We start from the raw sequence: 18917 nt of genomic DNA on the forward strand, positions 1-18917 counted from the left end.
ATATAACCCCGTAACATTTTTGCATATGCAACCGCCTAACAGACTTGCAAGTTGTTCAAAAGCTGTAGAAAAGGTTTATTTAAAGGAGGCGTATTTTTTTTTTGTTCAAATTTATGCGCATTAAGCATAGCTAGCTAACAGTAGACTAGCCAGAGGCAGTGATACAGATACCTCTTACCGGTAGCCAACTGTAATTTCGAATGTTTGTTTCAGCGCATTGCGAAGGCTACACCTCGGCTTTAATTTAAATTTTACATTAGTAAGCTACCACTGTGCTGTTTTTGTGGAAAAGAGGACCACTTTAAAAAAGGAACTGAAGCCTACCATTGAACCAACAATCAGCCTGCAGGGGTTTTTGGTTTTGTATTGATTTAAAGTTTATATAACCCCCTGATGACAGCTGGGGTTCTTCGGTTTTTTATTGTTTATTAACCCCTGATGACAGCAGAACCGCTGCTGGCGTAACAAAGCTTCGATGGTACAAAGGTAACGCAATGAGTCTCAAGTTCTTTTATTCGTGAGTTCGAATTGAATTTAGATTTTGAATTTGAAAAGTTATCTTATGAGTAAAGTTATGTTTTTTTTTTTTTTTTTTTATTATCTTTATCCTGCATTGCGGGAAAGCGGACTTGAGCGCTATGCATCGGTGTACGCCTTCCGACGTTCACCTGACCCACGCTGCAGCTGACTGCAATGTCTGTTTCCGGTTGTCTACTCTACTTATGACTTAAATTTGGTACTACCCATTACTCGAAATCGATCACTGGGTAGAGGCAATTATCGTAAAGTATCATATATTATGAGTCTCAGATTAAATTGTTTTTTGCAGAGGTATATAAAGCACTTTCAGAAAAAGGAAAAAGCAAACAGTTACGTAATTTAAAATTGGCAAATTCCAACAATGTTTACAAACTCGGGTGAACTCCTGGTGAGATTCCGTCGCATAGGTGAACTGCGGATATAACGTTTTGTTAAAGCGGAGGAGATTGAAAGCGATGAATAGCCATTGAACAGCATCACCCGGTAAAGCTGAGGGTGAGAGGTTATTTAAGTAGAAAATGATTTATCAAAATTATTTTTGTGCACAACAAGTGAGTTTTTTTTAGAAACGTAAATGTTATGGGAGAATTATATTTTGTAGAACATTAAAAACAATGGAAATTGCATCGCTGGTCCCTACAATCACTCCCTGCAAATTTTAAGACCGTGGGATAGAAAATCACACAACGTTAAAAACAATGGAAATTGCATCGCGGGTCCCTACAAGCCTACAGGCCTACTCGTACTCTTTTTATTCCTACAGTTATAATCCTTACAATAATCCTACAGTAATAATCCTATACGCTGGTTGCATCAGCTTAAGAGGGCCCTATTTTGATTACAGGTGTAGCCTATTGCTCAAAGTATTTTAATCACAATACGGTACATTGGTTGCAGTGCCGCATGTAGCAGATGTGTAACGCAAACAAAGTGAAAAACTACATAGTCTAAGTCTATGGATACCAATGTCCGATGGTAAGAATGTGATTAATTACCCAATATCATTCCAAATTCTACACCTACAGGGAATAGACAAGCTCCACAACTACAAGCATGAGAAGAGACGTAAGGGAACTCAAAAATGGCCTATTTCATCGAACTTGTAGGAGCTACATCACACGAACGACGTGAAAATCAACACCCGTTGGACAGAAGGTACGGCATTATTTAGTTTGCAATTTAGCAATTTATATTTGGTAACTCTGAATAGAAGCTACGCATGATTTGCTTTGCCCTTCTGTGCTTTCTGTGTTGCATAATAACAAATAACCATAAGTGTAAACTGAATTGAGATTTGGAGCAGACTTCCAGACAAATAATGTTCTGATTGCACAAGCAGCACGATGACTAGTGTTATTATTTCTTTACGCTAATTTTTTTGTTGCAGCCGTATGAAAATTACTAAATGTGGTCTTTCAACTACCAATAATTCATCTGGTACTGTACCTAGCCCATTCCAGTAGGCTACATATTTGAATTATCAGGTTTGGTGGCTGTGCTATAATTATATTCATTGATACATATACCTGAGAATTAGACCTTTGCATGCACGTCTTCAATCATTATATATGATTTTGCCAAATTCTCCTTTTGTTGCTGTATTTTGTTTCCGAAATATCCTTTCTTATACCGTAGCATTCCAACAACAACAAAAATGAATTGAATTTAACAAAACTGATTTTGTATGTGATGAAGTGAAGCATTTATTTCAGTTCTGTTGGCCAAGGTTGATATTACTTGTAGGGAAGAATAGTAAACGCTGTCTTCATTGGTTTTAAACTGACCATTAAAAGTATTTGTGTACAATATAAATTAAAACGTCTCTCCATTCAAAAGCATGAAGCTGTTGGGAGTAGCCAGGTTAGCAGTTGTACCTACTTTTCGATTTCTTGTTGCATCTAAGGATATTGATTTAGATTATGTGCCAATATGATATAGGCTACGATATGTTGTGGTAAACTTAGCATCAATAGTCTACAAATATTGGTTTCAATCCAATATCAAATCGTAAAATCTACTGGGTTGTCATGAGTTGATATTATTATAAGCACCTGGGTTTTTTTTTTTTTTGCTGAGACTTTTCGGTCATTTGTCTGAAATGACTTGAAAAATTTGGTCATTTTTTCTGATGAAAATATTTCCTTTGAAGTAGTTGATACAAACAAAAAAATTTTCGGACATTTTGACCGAATTGACTATATATTTTTTCGGACATTTTGACCGAATTTACTATATTTTTTTCAGACATTTTGCTAAAACATCGGTCATTGACCAAAAAAAACCCCAGATAGGCACTTAAACATGCTGTATCAGAAACGAATGGCTGATAATTGAATGGAACAGAACCTAACATGAAGTTAAATATTTCACAAAGCTTTCAACATATTATCCTATTTGAGCAAAAAAATAGGGATGTACCGTACCGGTATCTAATATAGAAATTAGACTTTCTTTGCTTGATGTTATGAATACTTTTTATACATAGGTCTATTTGAAGTTCAAAGCTGCTTTAATGAAAAGTAAAAGTGTAATAGTAATTTCAATTGTATTCTGTAATTTAGCAGGCCTTGAAGCTCCTGGCGGCCATGGCCTCTAAAAAGTTGTTAAATGGCCTCTGTAACTAAGCCTCCTTTTTTTCTCTATTTGCATTTGTATGTGGAACAAGGCAAAACCTGTCACACGTCGACAAGAAATAAAGTTGACAAAAGTTTCACAATCTGAGCATTGATCTATAAAAACTAGAAGACTAGCTATGTACACTTACTTGGGAAGCAGTGCATTTAAGTACAACTGCAAATATGTTTCAGGGCCTTGTTTGCATTGTTCTTACCTGAATGAACGGAACGCCAAACACGATATTAATTAACGGATTTTTAAAAACCCAATTTTTTATTTTGGCCCCTGGGATGAATCTCTGGTAGGCCATGCTTATTGCTTAGTTGACAGAAAAATAAATGAGCTTGGAGGCCTGTCTAGTTACAGTATATATTTTAATGTCAGGCTACCATAAACTTTAGAATAATGATTTCTCGTGTTTGTTGCTTTTGTTAATAAAAATATAAATTGTTTTTATCAACATTTTTAATATACTTACTGTATGCTTTAGACCAGAGATGGGCAACCTTTATACATGTGCAGGCCAAATGAAGTAGCCTAGTGACAATGCAGAGGCGACTCGCAACAATGTTCATTCAATAACATAAGACATGAACTTTACTTCAAAGTTTTGAATGATGTTGCGGGCCGTACAAAAGCTACATGTGGGCTGAATGTCAAATGTGATTTACTATCTGATGATGCTGGTTATTATAAACTTTTGAAGTGTTGTACAAATGTAGCTTGAATGGCCGGCTATTTCTATGGGTTAGTGATGTAGAAAATTGCAGTAAAACTTTTACTATATATACTACAGATCCTAAAGATTTCATTTACATTTTAGATACTTTCGTCCAAGGGCATTGTCATCATCAACGTCATCATCATCATATATACATCAAAGGGCATTGTCATCATTCAAATCACCAAATTACCTACCAGGTGATGAAATTCATGGATACCGAGTAGATCGAGTATGTCTTCGTAGTGTATGTTATCTTACTTATATATATATCTATAATAATATTTTCTCTGTTTAGCTTCACAGAATGTCATTGGTACCGGTACATAAACTGCAACAATATTCAATCTGTTTTTGAAACTTTTGAAAGAATTTAATGTATAAGTAAATAAAATCAGTCCGATTCGAAACTTCTATATTTTATTGATAAAGCTTTCGTCACCACAAAAGTGGCTTATTTAGCTTGTGTTGTTTTCAAAATATAAAGTGTAAGCTTTATTGAAATAAAGTGACACATGTTATTTTTATATTTAGGTTGCTGAAATACCAGAGTTTTCAATACAAGCAGTAGAGCTTATTCACATGAAAACTGGAAGTTCACATCTACATTTAGCTCGTGATGACAGGAATAATGTATTTAAGTATGTTTACCATTGCATACTGACAGAATCTGGTGTCGGTTGTTTGTTGCCAATAAAGACTATTCATCTATCTAGTTAATCTATACGAGGATGTTTAAAAACATTAAAGTTGCAACTTGTACATGTAATATGTATGGTAAATTGGTAATTGGTTTTGTGAATGATTTTAAACCTGTTAACTTTTTAAAGATTTTAAAACCTAGAACATGTATTTTTACTTTAAGATTCAACTATTTGTGATTGTTTTTTAGTATTTTACTTCGAACGACTCCAATGAACAGCAGTGGTGTGGCTCATGTTTTAGAGCATGTTGCACTCTGTGGTTCGCTTAAGTTTCCTGTTAGAGACCCTTTCTTCAAGATGCTGAACCGTTCTATGTCTAGTTTTATGAATGCTCTTACAGGTTAGTTACAGTACTTACAGCATACTGTGCAGTTGTGTAACACCCAAACCTACATCATAATAATGATTGCTTGTCAAAAGTGGATTGTTTTGTAGTTTAATGGCAGTGTACACACTACTGCAGTACACAGTGTAGTGGCATGAGTCTTTATGGCTATCATTGACATAACATTGATATGTGTGTACTGTACAGTCTTAGTAAATGCCCAGTGATTATGTAGAGTCAGAAAAAATCCCTACCCTCTCTTAAAGCTTTGCGATTTTTGTACTTCTCTATTAAAACTTTTTTTAGGGTCTGATTACACAATGTATCCCTTCTCAACCCAACATGCTGAAATTATCAACGGTCACAAAACGTCGAAGGATTTTAAAAATTTGATGTCAGTCTACCTTGATTCAGTTTTCTTTCCAAGAATAAGGAAAATGGATTTTCTCCAGGTTTATTTGTATTATTTTGCATTTTCAATATCATTAAGTTTAGAAAAAATGCTTTCATTGAAGTGGAACTTGTTTCAAATGTGGTCTATTGTCAGCTTCAAATGTAATTGAAAAACATAATCTTCTTAAATTAAATCGGAAAGCTTGTAAGTACGATAACCTGACTAATCAAGCTAAATCTGTTTGAAAAACATACAAAAGTGAACGAATCGTCGTGAATTCAACTAAAATTGTACCCCAGTCCTTATATTGGCAGTCTGATGGAACACAAAATTTCACTTATTCCCTACTTGCTTGTTTATCCTTCTCTGATAAGCCATCATGCTTTAGTTATTAAATGAGATAGCGGCTTCCTGATTGACTAGATGACGAGAAAGTTAGTTTGCTAACTAGTTAATTTGATGTTTTTATCGTTACGTCCTAACTAACTTATAGTTTATGTTTTTACGTTTACAAGTTGTTACTGTATGTGTAATGCTGAATAAACTGTTTCTTGTCTTCGCTAAACAAATGTCTGATAACTTGTGCTATGTTTTAACTTATCTAATTGTGCACGCAGGAAGGCTGGAGACTTGAACACGCAAATGTAGAGGATCCTTCGTCTCCGATAGTTTTCAAAGGGGTTGTGTTTAACGAAATGAAAGGAATGATGGTACTTACATGAATATAGCTGTTGGTGTTGCTACTAATCACTTATCATGTAACTACCGCTTCACTTGCTGCAATGCTATATGTTCCTTGAAAACCTTACTTCAAGCTACAAACTCTTATGCATCATGTATTTCCACAGTCTGATCCCAACTACTTATACGGCACAGCCATACAAAACCATTTACTACCAGACCACACGTATGCTGTGTGCAGTGGGGGACGCCCTGCAGACATCCCAAACTTAACATGGGAAGATTTGAAAAACTTTCATGCATCGCACTACCACCCCAGCAACGCAAAGTTAGTACCTTGAACGTTTCATGTGACTAAACTGTGTGTGGAAATCTTTATTTTCAAGATGAAACACTTTTTTTTGAAAACTTAGTTAGTTTTACATTCTTGTAGAGGCTTTGAACCACTGACCCAGATCCGGCTACCAAAACTCACAGAGTGAATTTTTCACTTGTTGATGTTTGTTTTATCCATTAGGTGCCACTAGATGAAGAACTTGTGTGTTGTTCAAGTGGACACCCCGAGAGTTAATCAGCGCTCCTTGATCTCGTCATTTATATGCTCACAAATCAAGCTCTAAACCAGCCGAACTGTTGAAGTAAACTAGATAATGATTTGCCAATCTTGAGACATTTTAGACAACATTACAACTACTTTGAGAATACTATCAACACTTAGCATCACCATTGTAGATTTATCACATACGGAGATCTTCCTCTGGAGCCCCATCTAAAGCAAATCAATGAGCAGGTCATGAAGAAATTTGAAAAAATCGATCCAGACACTGATGTACCCCCACAATCCAGATGGAAGCAACCAGTATGTGCGATGGACAGTTTTATTTATCTTTGTTGGACAGTAGAACATATGCGCCCCGTCAGATTTTCTCTCTGTTTTCACTTTGTTGTATTTGTGATTGGGACATGTTTCGCAAGCAAAAAAGAGATTTATCGCTATTTGGTAAAAATATTGTTCTCAACAACTTATAGGATTTTAACTTGAGTTCCTTTTTTGGCTTTGCAAAATGCTGTTTATTGTAAACTAATGTTCTGGTCGTTCCGCAGAGATCGGCGTCCATAAGCGGCCCCCCAGACCCAATGGCGGCCAACCCTGACAAGCAGGCCACCCTTTCCGTCAACTACCTCCTGTCCGAGTGAGTTTTGTGCGTGCTGCTGCACCATTATGCGTTGATATTTGTAAGTTCATTCTTGTCAAATTATACTGTGGTACAGTGGCAGTGTAACCGAAGGCGTCAGAATACATTAAGTAAATTTCGTCATCAATAAACAAGTTCTGATGGACTAATATGACCAACGCCTGCAACGGACGCAGAATTTGCAAAAATAACGAAAACTAACGTCAATTTATGTAGAATTCTGAAGGTTTGTGCTACAAAAGTCTTACATCGATTTGAAACTTTCAAATCTTGGTAGTAAGTTGGAGAAATGAAAAAAAGTTGACTGTTTCAAATGTGGTAGCGATTTGAACATCACAATGACGTTTCAGCGTTTCTGACGTGTACGAAGGTATGGTGGCTTCTGTGTTGTGCACATTGCTAATCGATGGGCCTGCTTCACCATTTTATAAAGCCTTGATAGAATCTGGGCTCGGGTCAGACTATTCTCCCAGCACAGGTAAGCACGCTTTTTGAAAATGTCACTAAAAGTATATTCCTTTATCTAACAGTAAACATGAGTTTTGGTTCTTCGTCCTGGTAGTATTGATACTGCAGTAAATCCAGTCATCTTTTTTGCTTGTGCTCTACATAAGCTGAAACTTCATTTTGGTGACTTTAGGCTACCATAACCACATCAAGCAAGCTATATTCAGCGTTGGACTCCAGGGCTTAGCCCCAGTGGACGCTCCCAAGATAGAAGCGATCATCAGGACGACGATGGATGGCGTCATAGCGTGAGTTTTTAGAGGTTCATTTCTTTACTATGGGACCAAGGCCTTTATTTACAATTTAAGTTACTACAATACTACATACTTACCTATGAAAGCAATTTTGAAAGAGAAGAAAGTGTTATTTTTAGAAATTTTGCTCAGATTGTTCGCAACGTTTTGCAAAGTGATAAATCCAGTCGGATTTCTGGGTAGTTGTGGTAGGCTGAAGAAATTTTGTATGTTTAGAAATAATATGTACGCGAAAGAATTCAATCCTGTTGGACTTTTATTGTGCTTGTGCACCAATGGATTTTTTGGCTAGTCGTATTGTTGATGGTTATGGTTAGACTGACGAAAATACATTATGTTATATCTTGGTTGCTAACCGATTTCTAAGAAATGAACACGACTTTGTTGAGTAACCAGGTTTTTTTTGACATTCTAAAGCTCCAAAGACATTTTTTTTGAAAACATGTCTCTTGTCTCTTACCTACGACATGAAACTTAAATGATATCCATTGTATCTGTGCAGCAATGGGTTTTCTGAGGAACGCATCGAATCTTTACTGCATCGCATTGAGCTCCATAACAAGCATCAAAGCAGCAACTTCGGGCTTGGTTTGACCTTTGTAAGTCTTTTGCCAAAGACACTGGACTTTTCTTAACGAAATTAAGGTAGTCTTAACCCAGACAACAAAATCCGTCATTTTACATTGATTCAACATCTGCAAACGTTGAATCAATGTCAAAGTGATGGATTTTGCTGTGTAGAAATGGCTAGCGTGAAAGCCACAACGTTATAGTCAGCAAATCGCAATTGCTCGCTGTTTAGCGAGTACTCAGCCTTGTACTGGACTGCCAGGAAGAACACTCTTTTCCACTTAACGAAAATTAGTCAGTTTTTCGTTGATGCAACAACGCCGTGAGGCTGATTTAGACATCCGGGATCACTCTTGTCCTTTGCCACGCTCACCATTTCTGCTGCATGTTCTTTTGTGATAGCTAGGCATTTGTAAAAAGGCGTTGTGTGAACAAAGACATATTGCTTCAACTTTTGTTGCATTCAGGCTTACGCCCAGTGGTTATAAATTTAGGTTAAGCCAATCTTTGCAATAGTTGCAGAAACTATTTTGTGTTAGAAGCTCTGTCATGAATGCTGCTTTTATCCGAGGTCTGTGGCTTGAAGTTTTGTGTTTTTTTCTGTGTCGTTATAAGGTTATTGTCGTCACAATACATGCCATAGCTAGGTCATAATTGTCGACTGCTTTGCCCTGGTTCGACACCGCTTAGGGGCGTGCGGCTGTGTCTTTGAACGAACGCTGAAAAGCATACCTGAAAGTGGACACGAAGATTGGCTTCCTTGCCTTCCCGTGGACTTAATTGAAAATGCTCAAACACTGAGTGTAAGCCTGGATACGACAACAAAAATGAAACAAAAACATGTGTAATTTACTATTTTTTAACGTACAAGCTGCTATTTTTTACATTCGTAAAAGCTAAAGTTTTTGTATGCTCACGTGTTTGTAAGAAGGAAACACATCACCCTTATATTCATCATCATCATACATGTTTCCTCAGAACATCATGCCTCTCTGGCAGCACGGTGCTGATCCTTTGGAGTCGCTCCATGTGGATGCTTTGGTGAAAACCTTTAGGGAAGCTCTGGAGGAAGATCCTGATTATCTGAAGAAGAAATGCAGGGAATACTTCAAGGTACCGTACCGTCAAGCCTCTCTTTTCTTTGCGTCATCACCGGGACGTTCTTCCACTATTGGAAGAGGCCAAATCACTCCTTGCAGCATTTTTTTTGCCCCCTTTCCTTCAGTTCCATCGGTGTACCGCATTTTCCTCCTTCAGTCTAACGCTTTGTATTTTATCTTCATCCGTTATGTCTACGCTTGTATTGGACGTCCACGTTTTCTTCCTATTCACTTTTAGATCCATTGCGTTTGTGAGAAACTCTTCTTCCTACTTACCATATGTCCATAACATTTTTTTCTTGTTGCAATAAAACTGAATCAATCATTGTTCAGTTTACATAACATGCAAGGGCTGGATAGGAGTGTTGGAAAATGGACAGTAACTTCACTTCATATTTACCTTACTACGGGCAACGTTTGGACCATGCACATAATTATTAACAAAAAAATAAGATGTCGAAATCGTAATTTAGTGAGCGAAAATATTTTATTTGTTTTATACCCCAGCATGTCGCCATTTCATGTCAGAACAAAAAGTGAATGAAATCTGTAAATATACAACAAAACGAACCGGACCTATTGACAGTGAGCATGGAGCAATTATGTTATTGTTATTATTAACTTTATCATTTAATTATGTTCAAGAAAAACTCCCACCGTGTCACCATGACAATGGTACCAGATGAAAAGTACAAATCGAAGGCTGAGGAAATTGAGCAAAAGAATCTGAACAGGCACATTCATGAACTATCGAAGGGAGAAAAAGAACAAATTTTCAAACAGGTCGGTCGCACGAAATATCAAGACGTTTCTGTGTTTGTGTTCTTAGAGCGGTCAGTGGTCATTGACGAAAACAGTGTTTTCTCCTACTCAGAAAATCAACCAGTTTTTACATTAATTCAACATCCGCAGACGTTGAATCAATGCACAAAGTGACTAATTCACCAGCAGGGATATAAACCAACAGCTCTTGCTTTCAGGGCAAGGAGCTACTTGCAAACCAGCATGAAGTGGAGGATTTATCTTCCCTCCCTACCTTGAGAGTTGAGGACATTCCTCAGAAGCAGGAGGAATACGTTGTCACCGCAGGGCAGTGGAAACTTATGGGTGAGCATCGGAACGAGATCGACTTCTTCTGCCAGTACATTAATGTAACGTGGTCAGATTTAATCCAACGTAAAGAAGATGTGTCCTGATCTATGTTTTATTGAGACCACCTAGGCATCTACAATAAATTCTGTTAATTGTAAAAAAACTTTGACTCAACAAAAGTTTGTACTGTGTGGAGACGCTTAATTTTACGGCAAAAGATTTATATTTACATCACCCGATGTTGCCAGAAGATGATGTATTTTTGCTCTTTTTCATATTTGAAAACAAACATTATAACCTCAGATAACCCGCATGTGATCGTGACGTCAGAGCAACCAACCAATGGCGTGACTTACTTCACGAGCATCATTCCCATTGATGAGTTGCGGGAAGATTTGAAGCCATATGTTCCCTTGTTCTGTGACGTGTTAACTCAGTGAGTGAACCATGTGGCGATATAAGCTCTGGCATTGTGATCTAATAACTTCTAGAATAATCACCGAGCTCTGCGAGCTAAGCGAATAGAAGATCAAACGATGCTAGTTCCAATCTTGGCTTGTGCGATTGAACAGCCCACACAAGGACAGCTCTCTCCCGAATGGATAGCTCTCCACCGAATGGAGTAGCTGACAGGCAGCAGCACTTTGACAACCCTCAAGAAACTTCAAACTGTCATCTTCGGTAGCTGGCCATTGTTCGGCTGTTCCAAGCTTCAAATATGCAGAAGGTAGCGCTTCCATAAAGGACTTTCTCAGTCTGAAGATTAAGATTGTCACAGTCAATCCGCCATTTAGTTTTCTATTTCCTCTTAATTTTGTCCTGAGCTTTGTGACAGATAAAAAAGTAAAGAAATTTAAACGAAACTATCGCCCGGCGTTCGGAAGGGCATCGGTTCGACTACCACTGAAATTTTGCGTTGACAAGACACAACTTACGCACCGTACTAAAGTGTTGGCTTCATCATCATCATCATAATCCATCGTCGGTTTGTTCCCCACTAGTGGGGGTGGCCGATTGTTTCCGCGCAGCAATTGTTCAACTAAACAATTTTCTCCATTAGGCAAAAATCTGGACTTGACCAAAGGTATTTTTCTTCCAGGATGGGTACCAAGGAAACGGATTACGTCAATTTTTCACAGTTGGAAGATCGCTACACTGGCGGTTTGAGTGCCTCCGTGGCGACATCTACCGTGCATGACCCCGTGGAAACTGAGACCTACGTGAAGGTGTCCTCGCATTGTTTGGATAGAAATGTAGAGAAGATGTTTGAACTTTGGGAGGAATTATTTAACGGGTGGGTATTTTTAATATTATAAGAACGATCAAAAGTTTTTTTTATCCACGCTGTTTTTCTTATTCGATGACTTTCCGAAATTTCTGGTTCGCCCGAAATATTTTGCCTGCTAAAGACTTAAACACTTGGCGAACATCCTGCTTTCTACCTTGATCAGCAAGCCATCTGGAATGGCATGATGCACAATTGTGATATGCTAATTCAATGACTAAGTTTCAATAGTTCGGATTTTAACGTTGCTGTTAATTTTTCACTATATGAACTTTTTCTCACGCTTACGGGAATGTTTTTCATTTCAGAGTGAATTTAAATGATAGCTCCCGTCTTCGAACACTGATTCGTCAAAGCGCTCAAGACATGGCCAATAGCGTGTCATCTCGCGGTCATTTGTTTGCCATGCGCACTGCCGCCCAATCCCTGACCCCGGGAGCCGCTTATGATGAAATATTTTCAGGTAATCCACTCCCACAGCTTGACAAGCCTTTAACTTGAGTTTAATTTGCAACGTCTGTAGACGTTGAATCAATGTAAAAAATGACGGCTTTTGCTGTCTGGGGCGCTGTCAATCTCAATGTTTCACCCTTCACGTTCATTGATCTACAGCGTGACTATTGGCCATAGATTTATAATTTTTTTACCAAAAAAAATAATAATGCGTTCAAAACGTGAAGTGAATATCCATTCCAATCCATGCAAAACAAAGACTTTTCGACTCTTGGCGGACTGGTCCATACCATTGTTTCAAAGGTGATGAAGGGCAGAGCCCCACTTTCCTCAGACAAACGGCGGAAAAAATTAGTCAAAAACTTCCCTACACTCTTCTTGTCCAATGTCCATACCTTCTCACAACCTCATTGCATATTGGATTTGCCGATAAATAATCTTCTTGCTCAATTACTTTCAGGTTTATCTCAAGTCAAGCTCATGCAAAGATTAGCTGAAACCGACAATATTTCTGACGTAAGAGACAGATTGAAAGAGATTTCCAGTTACGTTTTGCGTCAGCACGTCATGACGCACTCACGTGATTGTAATGGACGTTCTATGCTTCACGCAACTCGTGACGCACTTCCGACGGCTGCGTTCCAGCTGGACCGTTTCCTTCAAGCAAAGCCAAATCGAAATGTTGCTCCAAGTTTATTAAGTAAGGACATGTTGTATTTTGAACACGTCTAAACATATACTGACAAGAAGTGATATTAAAAGGTGTGAAAAAATTATTAAAACCAAAAGCAGTTTATTTCAGTTCTGAGATGAAAAGTGGTTGCTAATCAGTTAGTCTATTCTTGCTTAGATTGAGAAAGATTTTATCGAAGAGCAGTGCTTTGTAAAACCGTGTGTTTTAGTTTAAAGCAGTTGTTCATATTTAAGCGTACTTTTGCAAAATTGTTCATGAAATCCTGATGACGTGTTGAAAGGAGTGACAAGACAAATTTTGTTTCCCAGACAGCATAATCCGTCTTTTTTACATTGATTCAACGTCTGCAGACTTTGAATCAATGTAAAAATGACGGAGTTTTAGCCTGGGGAACCACTGCCTTAAACAAATCAGCTAGATTTCACGATCATCTACAAAATCACCTCACCATTACTGTCGTCTATTGCTCAGATAACCTGATTGATAAGAAGGAAATCGAATATTCCGCTGAACCTCGCGACGGTCTTGGCCGACCAATCAGATGGGTAAAGTTTGAACATAAGACCCCAACCACAAAAAAGTAACTCATTTAACATATTAAGCTTTTACTTGATAAAAGTAGTTTCACACACGCCAATGTTGCTTGTGAGTAGAATGAATAGCTGTAAAGCTCGATGTTCCTTCATTCTATGTCGAAGGTTTAGTAAAAGTGACGCCAATCTAACCATCTCGTGGATGTCAGTGTTTGTAGTAAAAAGGTTCTTTTGTTTCGATGGTGTAGTTTTAACAGTCCCGTTAGCTGAGTGGTTACGCGCCCGGCTCAAGATCACGCGGCGGAAGTTCGACTCTCGGGGTGAGCGCTTGAGCAACGCATTTCAGGACTGTTCTCCATTCAGCGGCACCTAGTGAATGGAATAATTCCCCGGTAACAACACTTCAACATTCGGAAAACTTCACTCTGTCAATGTCAGTAACCGGCCCTGCGTCAAAAGCCTCTACAAGTATGCGAAACTACCAGGAATATCCAATCAAGGATTTGTCAGTCCGAGGATAAAGATTCAAAACCTACCAATCGCGTGATAGTCTTTACTCTAGTAAGCTAAGTGCCAACCATAGCAATCATACGACGGCACATTGTTGTGGTTCATGCTGGCCAACCACTTTGTTCTTGACAAGCAAAAAGGATTTGTGATTAGTGTTGTTTTATAATGGGTTGGTACTGATGTGAAATTGTAAGTCACTCTGCATAATCTCCAGTTAGGCCGAAGGATGTTTATTCCTGGACTGAGGAAGGGTTTATGCAATCCTCCTTGTGCTAAGCAGTTTTTCATTTTTAGATAAAGACAACTTTTTTATACAAATACGCCATAAGAAAATTTAAGGTCCGGTTCTAATTCCAAGTTAAAAATCGTACTTTCTCTTTATTTTATCCTGCAGAACCTTCTACCAGCTCCCTACTCAAGTCAACTTCACCTCTTTGTGTCTCCCAACTTCTGCCACCTACGTCACAGCCCAGTCTCCAGCCTTGAGGATCGTGGCCAGGCTCCTCACCACAAAGTACTTGCACAGAGAAATCCGGTAATTCTCAGATTCTTTATATACTGCCGGAGAATCATAAATTTCCATTAATGCTCCATGCAGTATTTTTGTCTAAAAACTCCATGCGTTGTTGAATGCTAACACTTCTCTTGTCGGTACTGGAAAAGGTGCCGGTTCGACACCGCTCAAAAGCATGCGGCTGAGTCTTTCACAAGAAACTAGGTCATGTCTGAAGATGGACACGAAGATTGGCTTCATTGTCTTGTCGTCCACTTAATTTAAATCTTCAACCACCATGTGTAAGCCTGGATACGACAAACAAAACAAACACTTTTCTTGGTAATGTGTAGTTTGGTTAGAGAGCTGTTGTATTGCATAGCATAGCAACCCAAGTGGCCTAACACCAATCACTTTCTCATTGGATTAAAAACGCTTCACTAAATCAACGGTTTGGTGAAAAAAAAATGTTTTGTGACCTTAAGAAATATTTAGATTTGTGTGTGGATACGTGGTTTGGCTTTCAATCATGTGATCCTGGTTCGACACCCAGTCCAGTTAAATCTTGAAAAACAACAGTTACCCTTGATTTAGAATGAATGATTTGAATAACACAATGAATACGTTTTCATCTTAGCTCCAACGTTCAGCTGCGCGTCGTGAGACCACAACTTTTGTATCTTCATTTGGTTTCTTACAGTTTTTTTTTATTTGGTGTAGAGAAAAAGGCGGAGCTTACGGAGGCGGAGCAAAGCACGGATTAGACGGAATTTTCCGCTTTTATTCCTACCGCGACCCAAACAACCTCAAGACAATAGAAACGTTTCACGATAGCGTCCGGTGGCTCTCGAGAGGGTTGTTTTCCCAGCAAGACCTTGACGAGGCCACACTGGCTGTCTTCCAAACGGTACGCAAAAGTTTAGTATCATATTCCTCCCATATCATGAAAGTCACCTTAGAAATCGCTGGGATAAACGGGAAGACGAAACTCATATTTCTGTTTTTACTTTCCATATATTCTACAAGACAAATCATAAATGTGCGCTTGAATGTGAAAATCTAATCGCTATTTCTCTATACACTTTTTGAAATGGTATCGTTTGGTCCTCTAACCTCTTTTGAAAGTGGTCACAAGATTTACTCTGCATTTCAATCTAATCGTTTTATGTTTGAATATGTTTCTTGACCAGATCGACGCCCCAGTGTCGCCATGCAACAGAGGCATGGGATACTTCATGGATGGATTGTCGAACGAAACGAGACAAATGCACCGCGACAGACTCCTCAGCGTCACAAAGGACGATCTTGTGAAGGCCGCAAAGTGAGTCGATCGCGGTCGAATCGAGCACAGCATCCTCTCACAGGAGAGTATAACCAACAATGCGGCATGAGAATCCATAAAATACTTAGGGCTTTTAAAAATTGACTTACCCTTGGAAGTTTGGAAGTTGATTTTTTAACCATAAACAAACAATGCGGAAAAGCAAAAAATTTCTTTAAAAGGGATTGAAAGTGTCTGTGAGTACGAAAAGGTTGACACCCATTAATCCAAGTTCAGAATAATGCTTTCGACTTGGCTGACGTCACATTTGTATAAGCTTTACGACGCGATGCTTACCGATGTACGCTGAGCCTCGTATGAGCCTCTGCTTTCAACGTATCAGATTGGTTGCAAGCACTGACTGAAAAATGAAGTCTTTGGTTATGTTGTAAGTGGTAGACAAAATAGGTTTGATCCTTCGTTACGATTACTTTGGTGCATTACATTATTTAAATCAGTTTTTCTTGTAATTGTATTATCTTCGCTTTGCAGAGACTTGGAGAACGTTGGGCCACCTGGAATCGCTATTATCGGACCCAAAAATGCGAAGATTACAGCTATGACGGACTGGGATTGCGTTTCCTAATTTCACCAATTCACCCTGTTGCGCGTTTCTAGATAGTTTTGTAGCAAGATGTTTTTGTTGCGTTCTTGACGAACAGAAGAAGCTCCTCGTACCAAGCCTACCCCTTCTCTTATCAAATTTCACTTTTCCACATGGCCATGTTTTGCAAACTCGGGGACGAAGTGAGTGAGCTCACTGAACCCCGTGCAGGTTCTTGATCAGTTTATTTATTTCTTGAGTATTTTTCTCCTGGGTTATCTTAGTAAGTTGGAAGGATTGTACTAAAGATGCTGCTATCGCCCTTTGCAAACGATTGAAACCGTGACTTTAGTTTCTCAATTTTCTTCACACATCGACTTGGATTGAGCTCAAGATGGCCGTCGTCGGTTGAGACTCATTGATATTTTCGCTTGTCTGCTCAACGAGATATTTTACTGTCACGTGACCTGTGACTGAACGCAGACATGCAAATGATGCGGGAGAGCATACCGTTGAGATGGCTAGGTAATTCAGCGCCTTTTTGTAACAGCTGAAGAAGGCAAATTTTTGTGTATGTGTACTAATAGCAGGAGGTGGGGGATTCGTTTTTCAGATCCCCTATAGCTTGCTGCGCGTATTTTTTCACTGTAAACGTGGAATGACGAATGTAAGTCCGCAATTACTCCAACGTTTAACCAAAAAATAAAAAGTCCAAAATGGAGATACTAAATTCATCTTCAGCATGAGCTTAGCATTGCTGAACATGAGTTTAGAATCTACATTTTGGGCTCTTTATTTTTGTATTAGATTGACCAGGCGTTCCAACCATTTTACCCCAACTTACTTTTCAAAAAATTCTTGCACTATGTAACCAAGTAGTAAAACCTCCTCGAATCTGACCAGCCAAGTTCCACTGTCTGATTTTCCTGTGGACTCTAAATTTATATACGGTAGCTGAGGTTGCTTGATCTAACCAGAACCACTCCATGATTCAAACCAAACTTTGCATGCTGTCCCGTCAGGAATGACGTCCTTATTTGTACCAGCGGAGTTGTGTGACATGGATTGCTTGTTGATTTTTTTTTGCCATTTCTTGCAATCGCAATTAAAAGCTATTCATGTCTGCTAATAAATAATAATTGGTCTTTTTATATAGCTCTGTATCTATCGCAGATTGGCGTTGATGTCAGCACTTGCAAAGCAGTCAATGCATTCGTACATAAGCGAAGCCGAGTGGATTAATGCTCTGAATCAGTACCGAGTGCCAAGAAGGAGATAAGGCCTTTGGTAGGCTTACGATCTAATCGGGTACCGAAATCATGTCCTATGGGAGCCGAAATCAACCCATCGGAAAAGCCATAGCAGGGATTTTTAAACAAGGTACCCCTGAGCCATACACATACTAACTTACATCGAGATGTACGCTAAGGCTGGCATATCAAGATCATAAACTTTATGAAATTTTGCAGGCAGTTGGTAGTTTCACTGTATAGCTTACAGCTATTGTGTCCTCAAAATGAGACACCGCATCAGATCAGTTGCCTATCTATGAGAAATCGATTGTTACGTGAGGTCAATGACGTAGTTAGAAAGAAAAAGAGGCAAAAGCAACTGTTGGGGGGGAAACATCATTCAACATGAATTCAAATGTAATAAGTTAGTATTAAAACATATTGTGTTTGGGGAAACAAGATAAAATGTTGGAATGGGAGCGATCGTCCCCCGTGGCACGTGGCTACGTCTCTGGCTGAGGTGGGCTACGCTCTACAATGTTGGCCTAGCGAGTAACAAATCGTCTTTACCAAATCGTCTAACAAATCGTTTTTGGTAATACCAAAAACTAAGTGGTTGAATTAACGTCTTTTGGTTTGTCCTTGCATTTATTGTCCATCGATTTCTTGACTGCGGTATCAAGACAATCTAGATTCAACAAATTATAAAATCTATTCTATGTCATTTAAAACTATGTCAAAAAATGTTTTGTTTTGATAATGAAGCCAAAACCAAGTGAGAAATTTGTGATCTATTGTAAGTAAAAGCTTGGTAGGCTAAATATTAGGCTACGTTGAAGATTTTATGCCAAATCAAGTCTGTGTTTGTTGTGTTTTTCTCTCATTGATTAGGTAGGCCTAAACAGAAAATAAATACAGCAATCTGGCGTGCTTGTGGTTTTTTTTTTGATTTGAAAGAATTAACTCCCCTCTTTGCCATTTTTAGTCTTACGATTAGCCTACGTAGGCTACATAATATTTCCCGGGTCAGAGCTAAATTTTATTAATAGACTGCAGCCAATCTTAGTGTATAAAATTCGGAAGATTAAAAGCTTTAAATGTTTCCTTTTCATCAGAACTATTACATTAATTTTTACTTGTGCTAACTAAGTT

The 18917-nt window shown here is 38.5% G+C and overlaps 1 protein-coding gene across 1 annotated transcript; it reads left to right on the plus strand.

The window, feature by feature from the left end:
• The first annotated feature begins 2263 nt into the window (after positions 1 to 2263).
• On the plus strand, positions 2264 to 17666 carry LOC145779243 (presequence protease, mitochondrial-like). Its single transcript, XM_082590784.1, has 24 exons — positions 2264 to 2400; positions 3980 to 4109; positions 4412 to 4518; positions 4770 to 4921; positions 5213 to 5358; positions 5918 to 6010; positions 6149 to 6309; positions 6714 to 6840; positions 7086 to 7174; positions 7528 to 7655; positions 7818 to 7932; positions 8441 to 8537; positions 9487 to 9621; positions 10254 to 10391; positions 10589 to 10715; positions 11004 to 11136; positions 11800 to 11994; positions 12294 to 12448; positions 12899 to 13138; positions 13604 to 13712; positions 14570 to 14710; positions 15389 to 15575; positions 15859 to 15989; positions 16482 to 17666. The coding sequence occupies exons 1-24, from the start codon at positions 2378 to 2380 to the stop codon at positions 16573 to 16575; spliced, it is 3153 nt and encodes a 1050-aa protein (XP_082446910.1). The 5' UTR covers positions 2264 to 2377; the 3' UTR covers positions 16576 to 17666.
• Positions 17667 to 18917: the final 1251 nt, after the last annotated feature.

Source organism: Aplidium turbinatum, chromosome 11 (genome assembly GCF_918807975.1).
Source record: "Aplidium turbinatum chromosome 11, kaAplTurb1.1, whole genome shotgun sequence".
In the NCBI taxonomy this organism is placed as follows: Eukaryota; Metazoa; Chordata; class Ascidiacea; order Aplousobranchia; family Polyclinidae; genus Aplidium; species Aplidium turbinatum.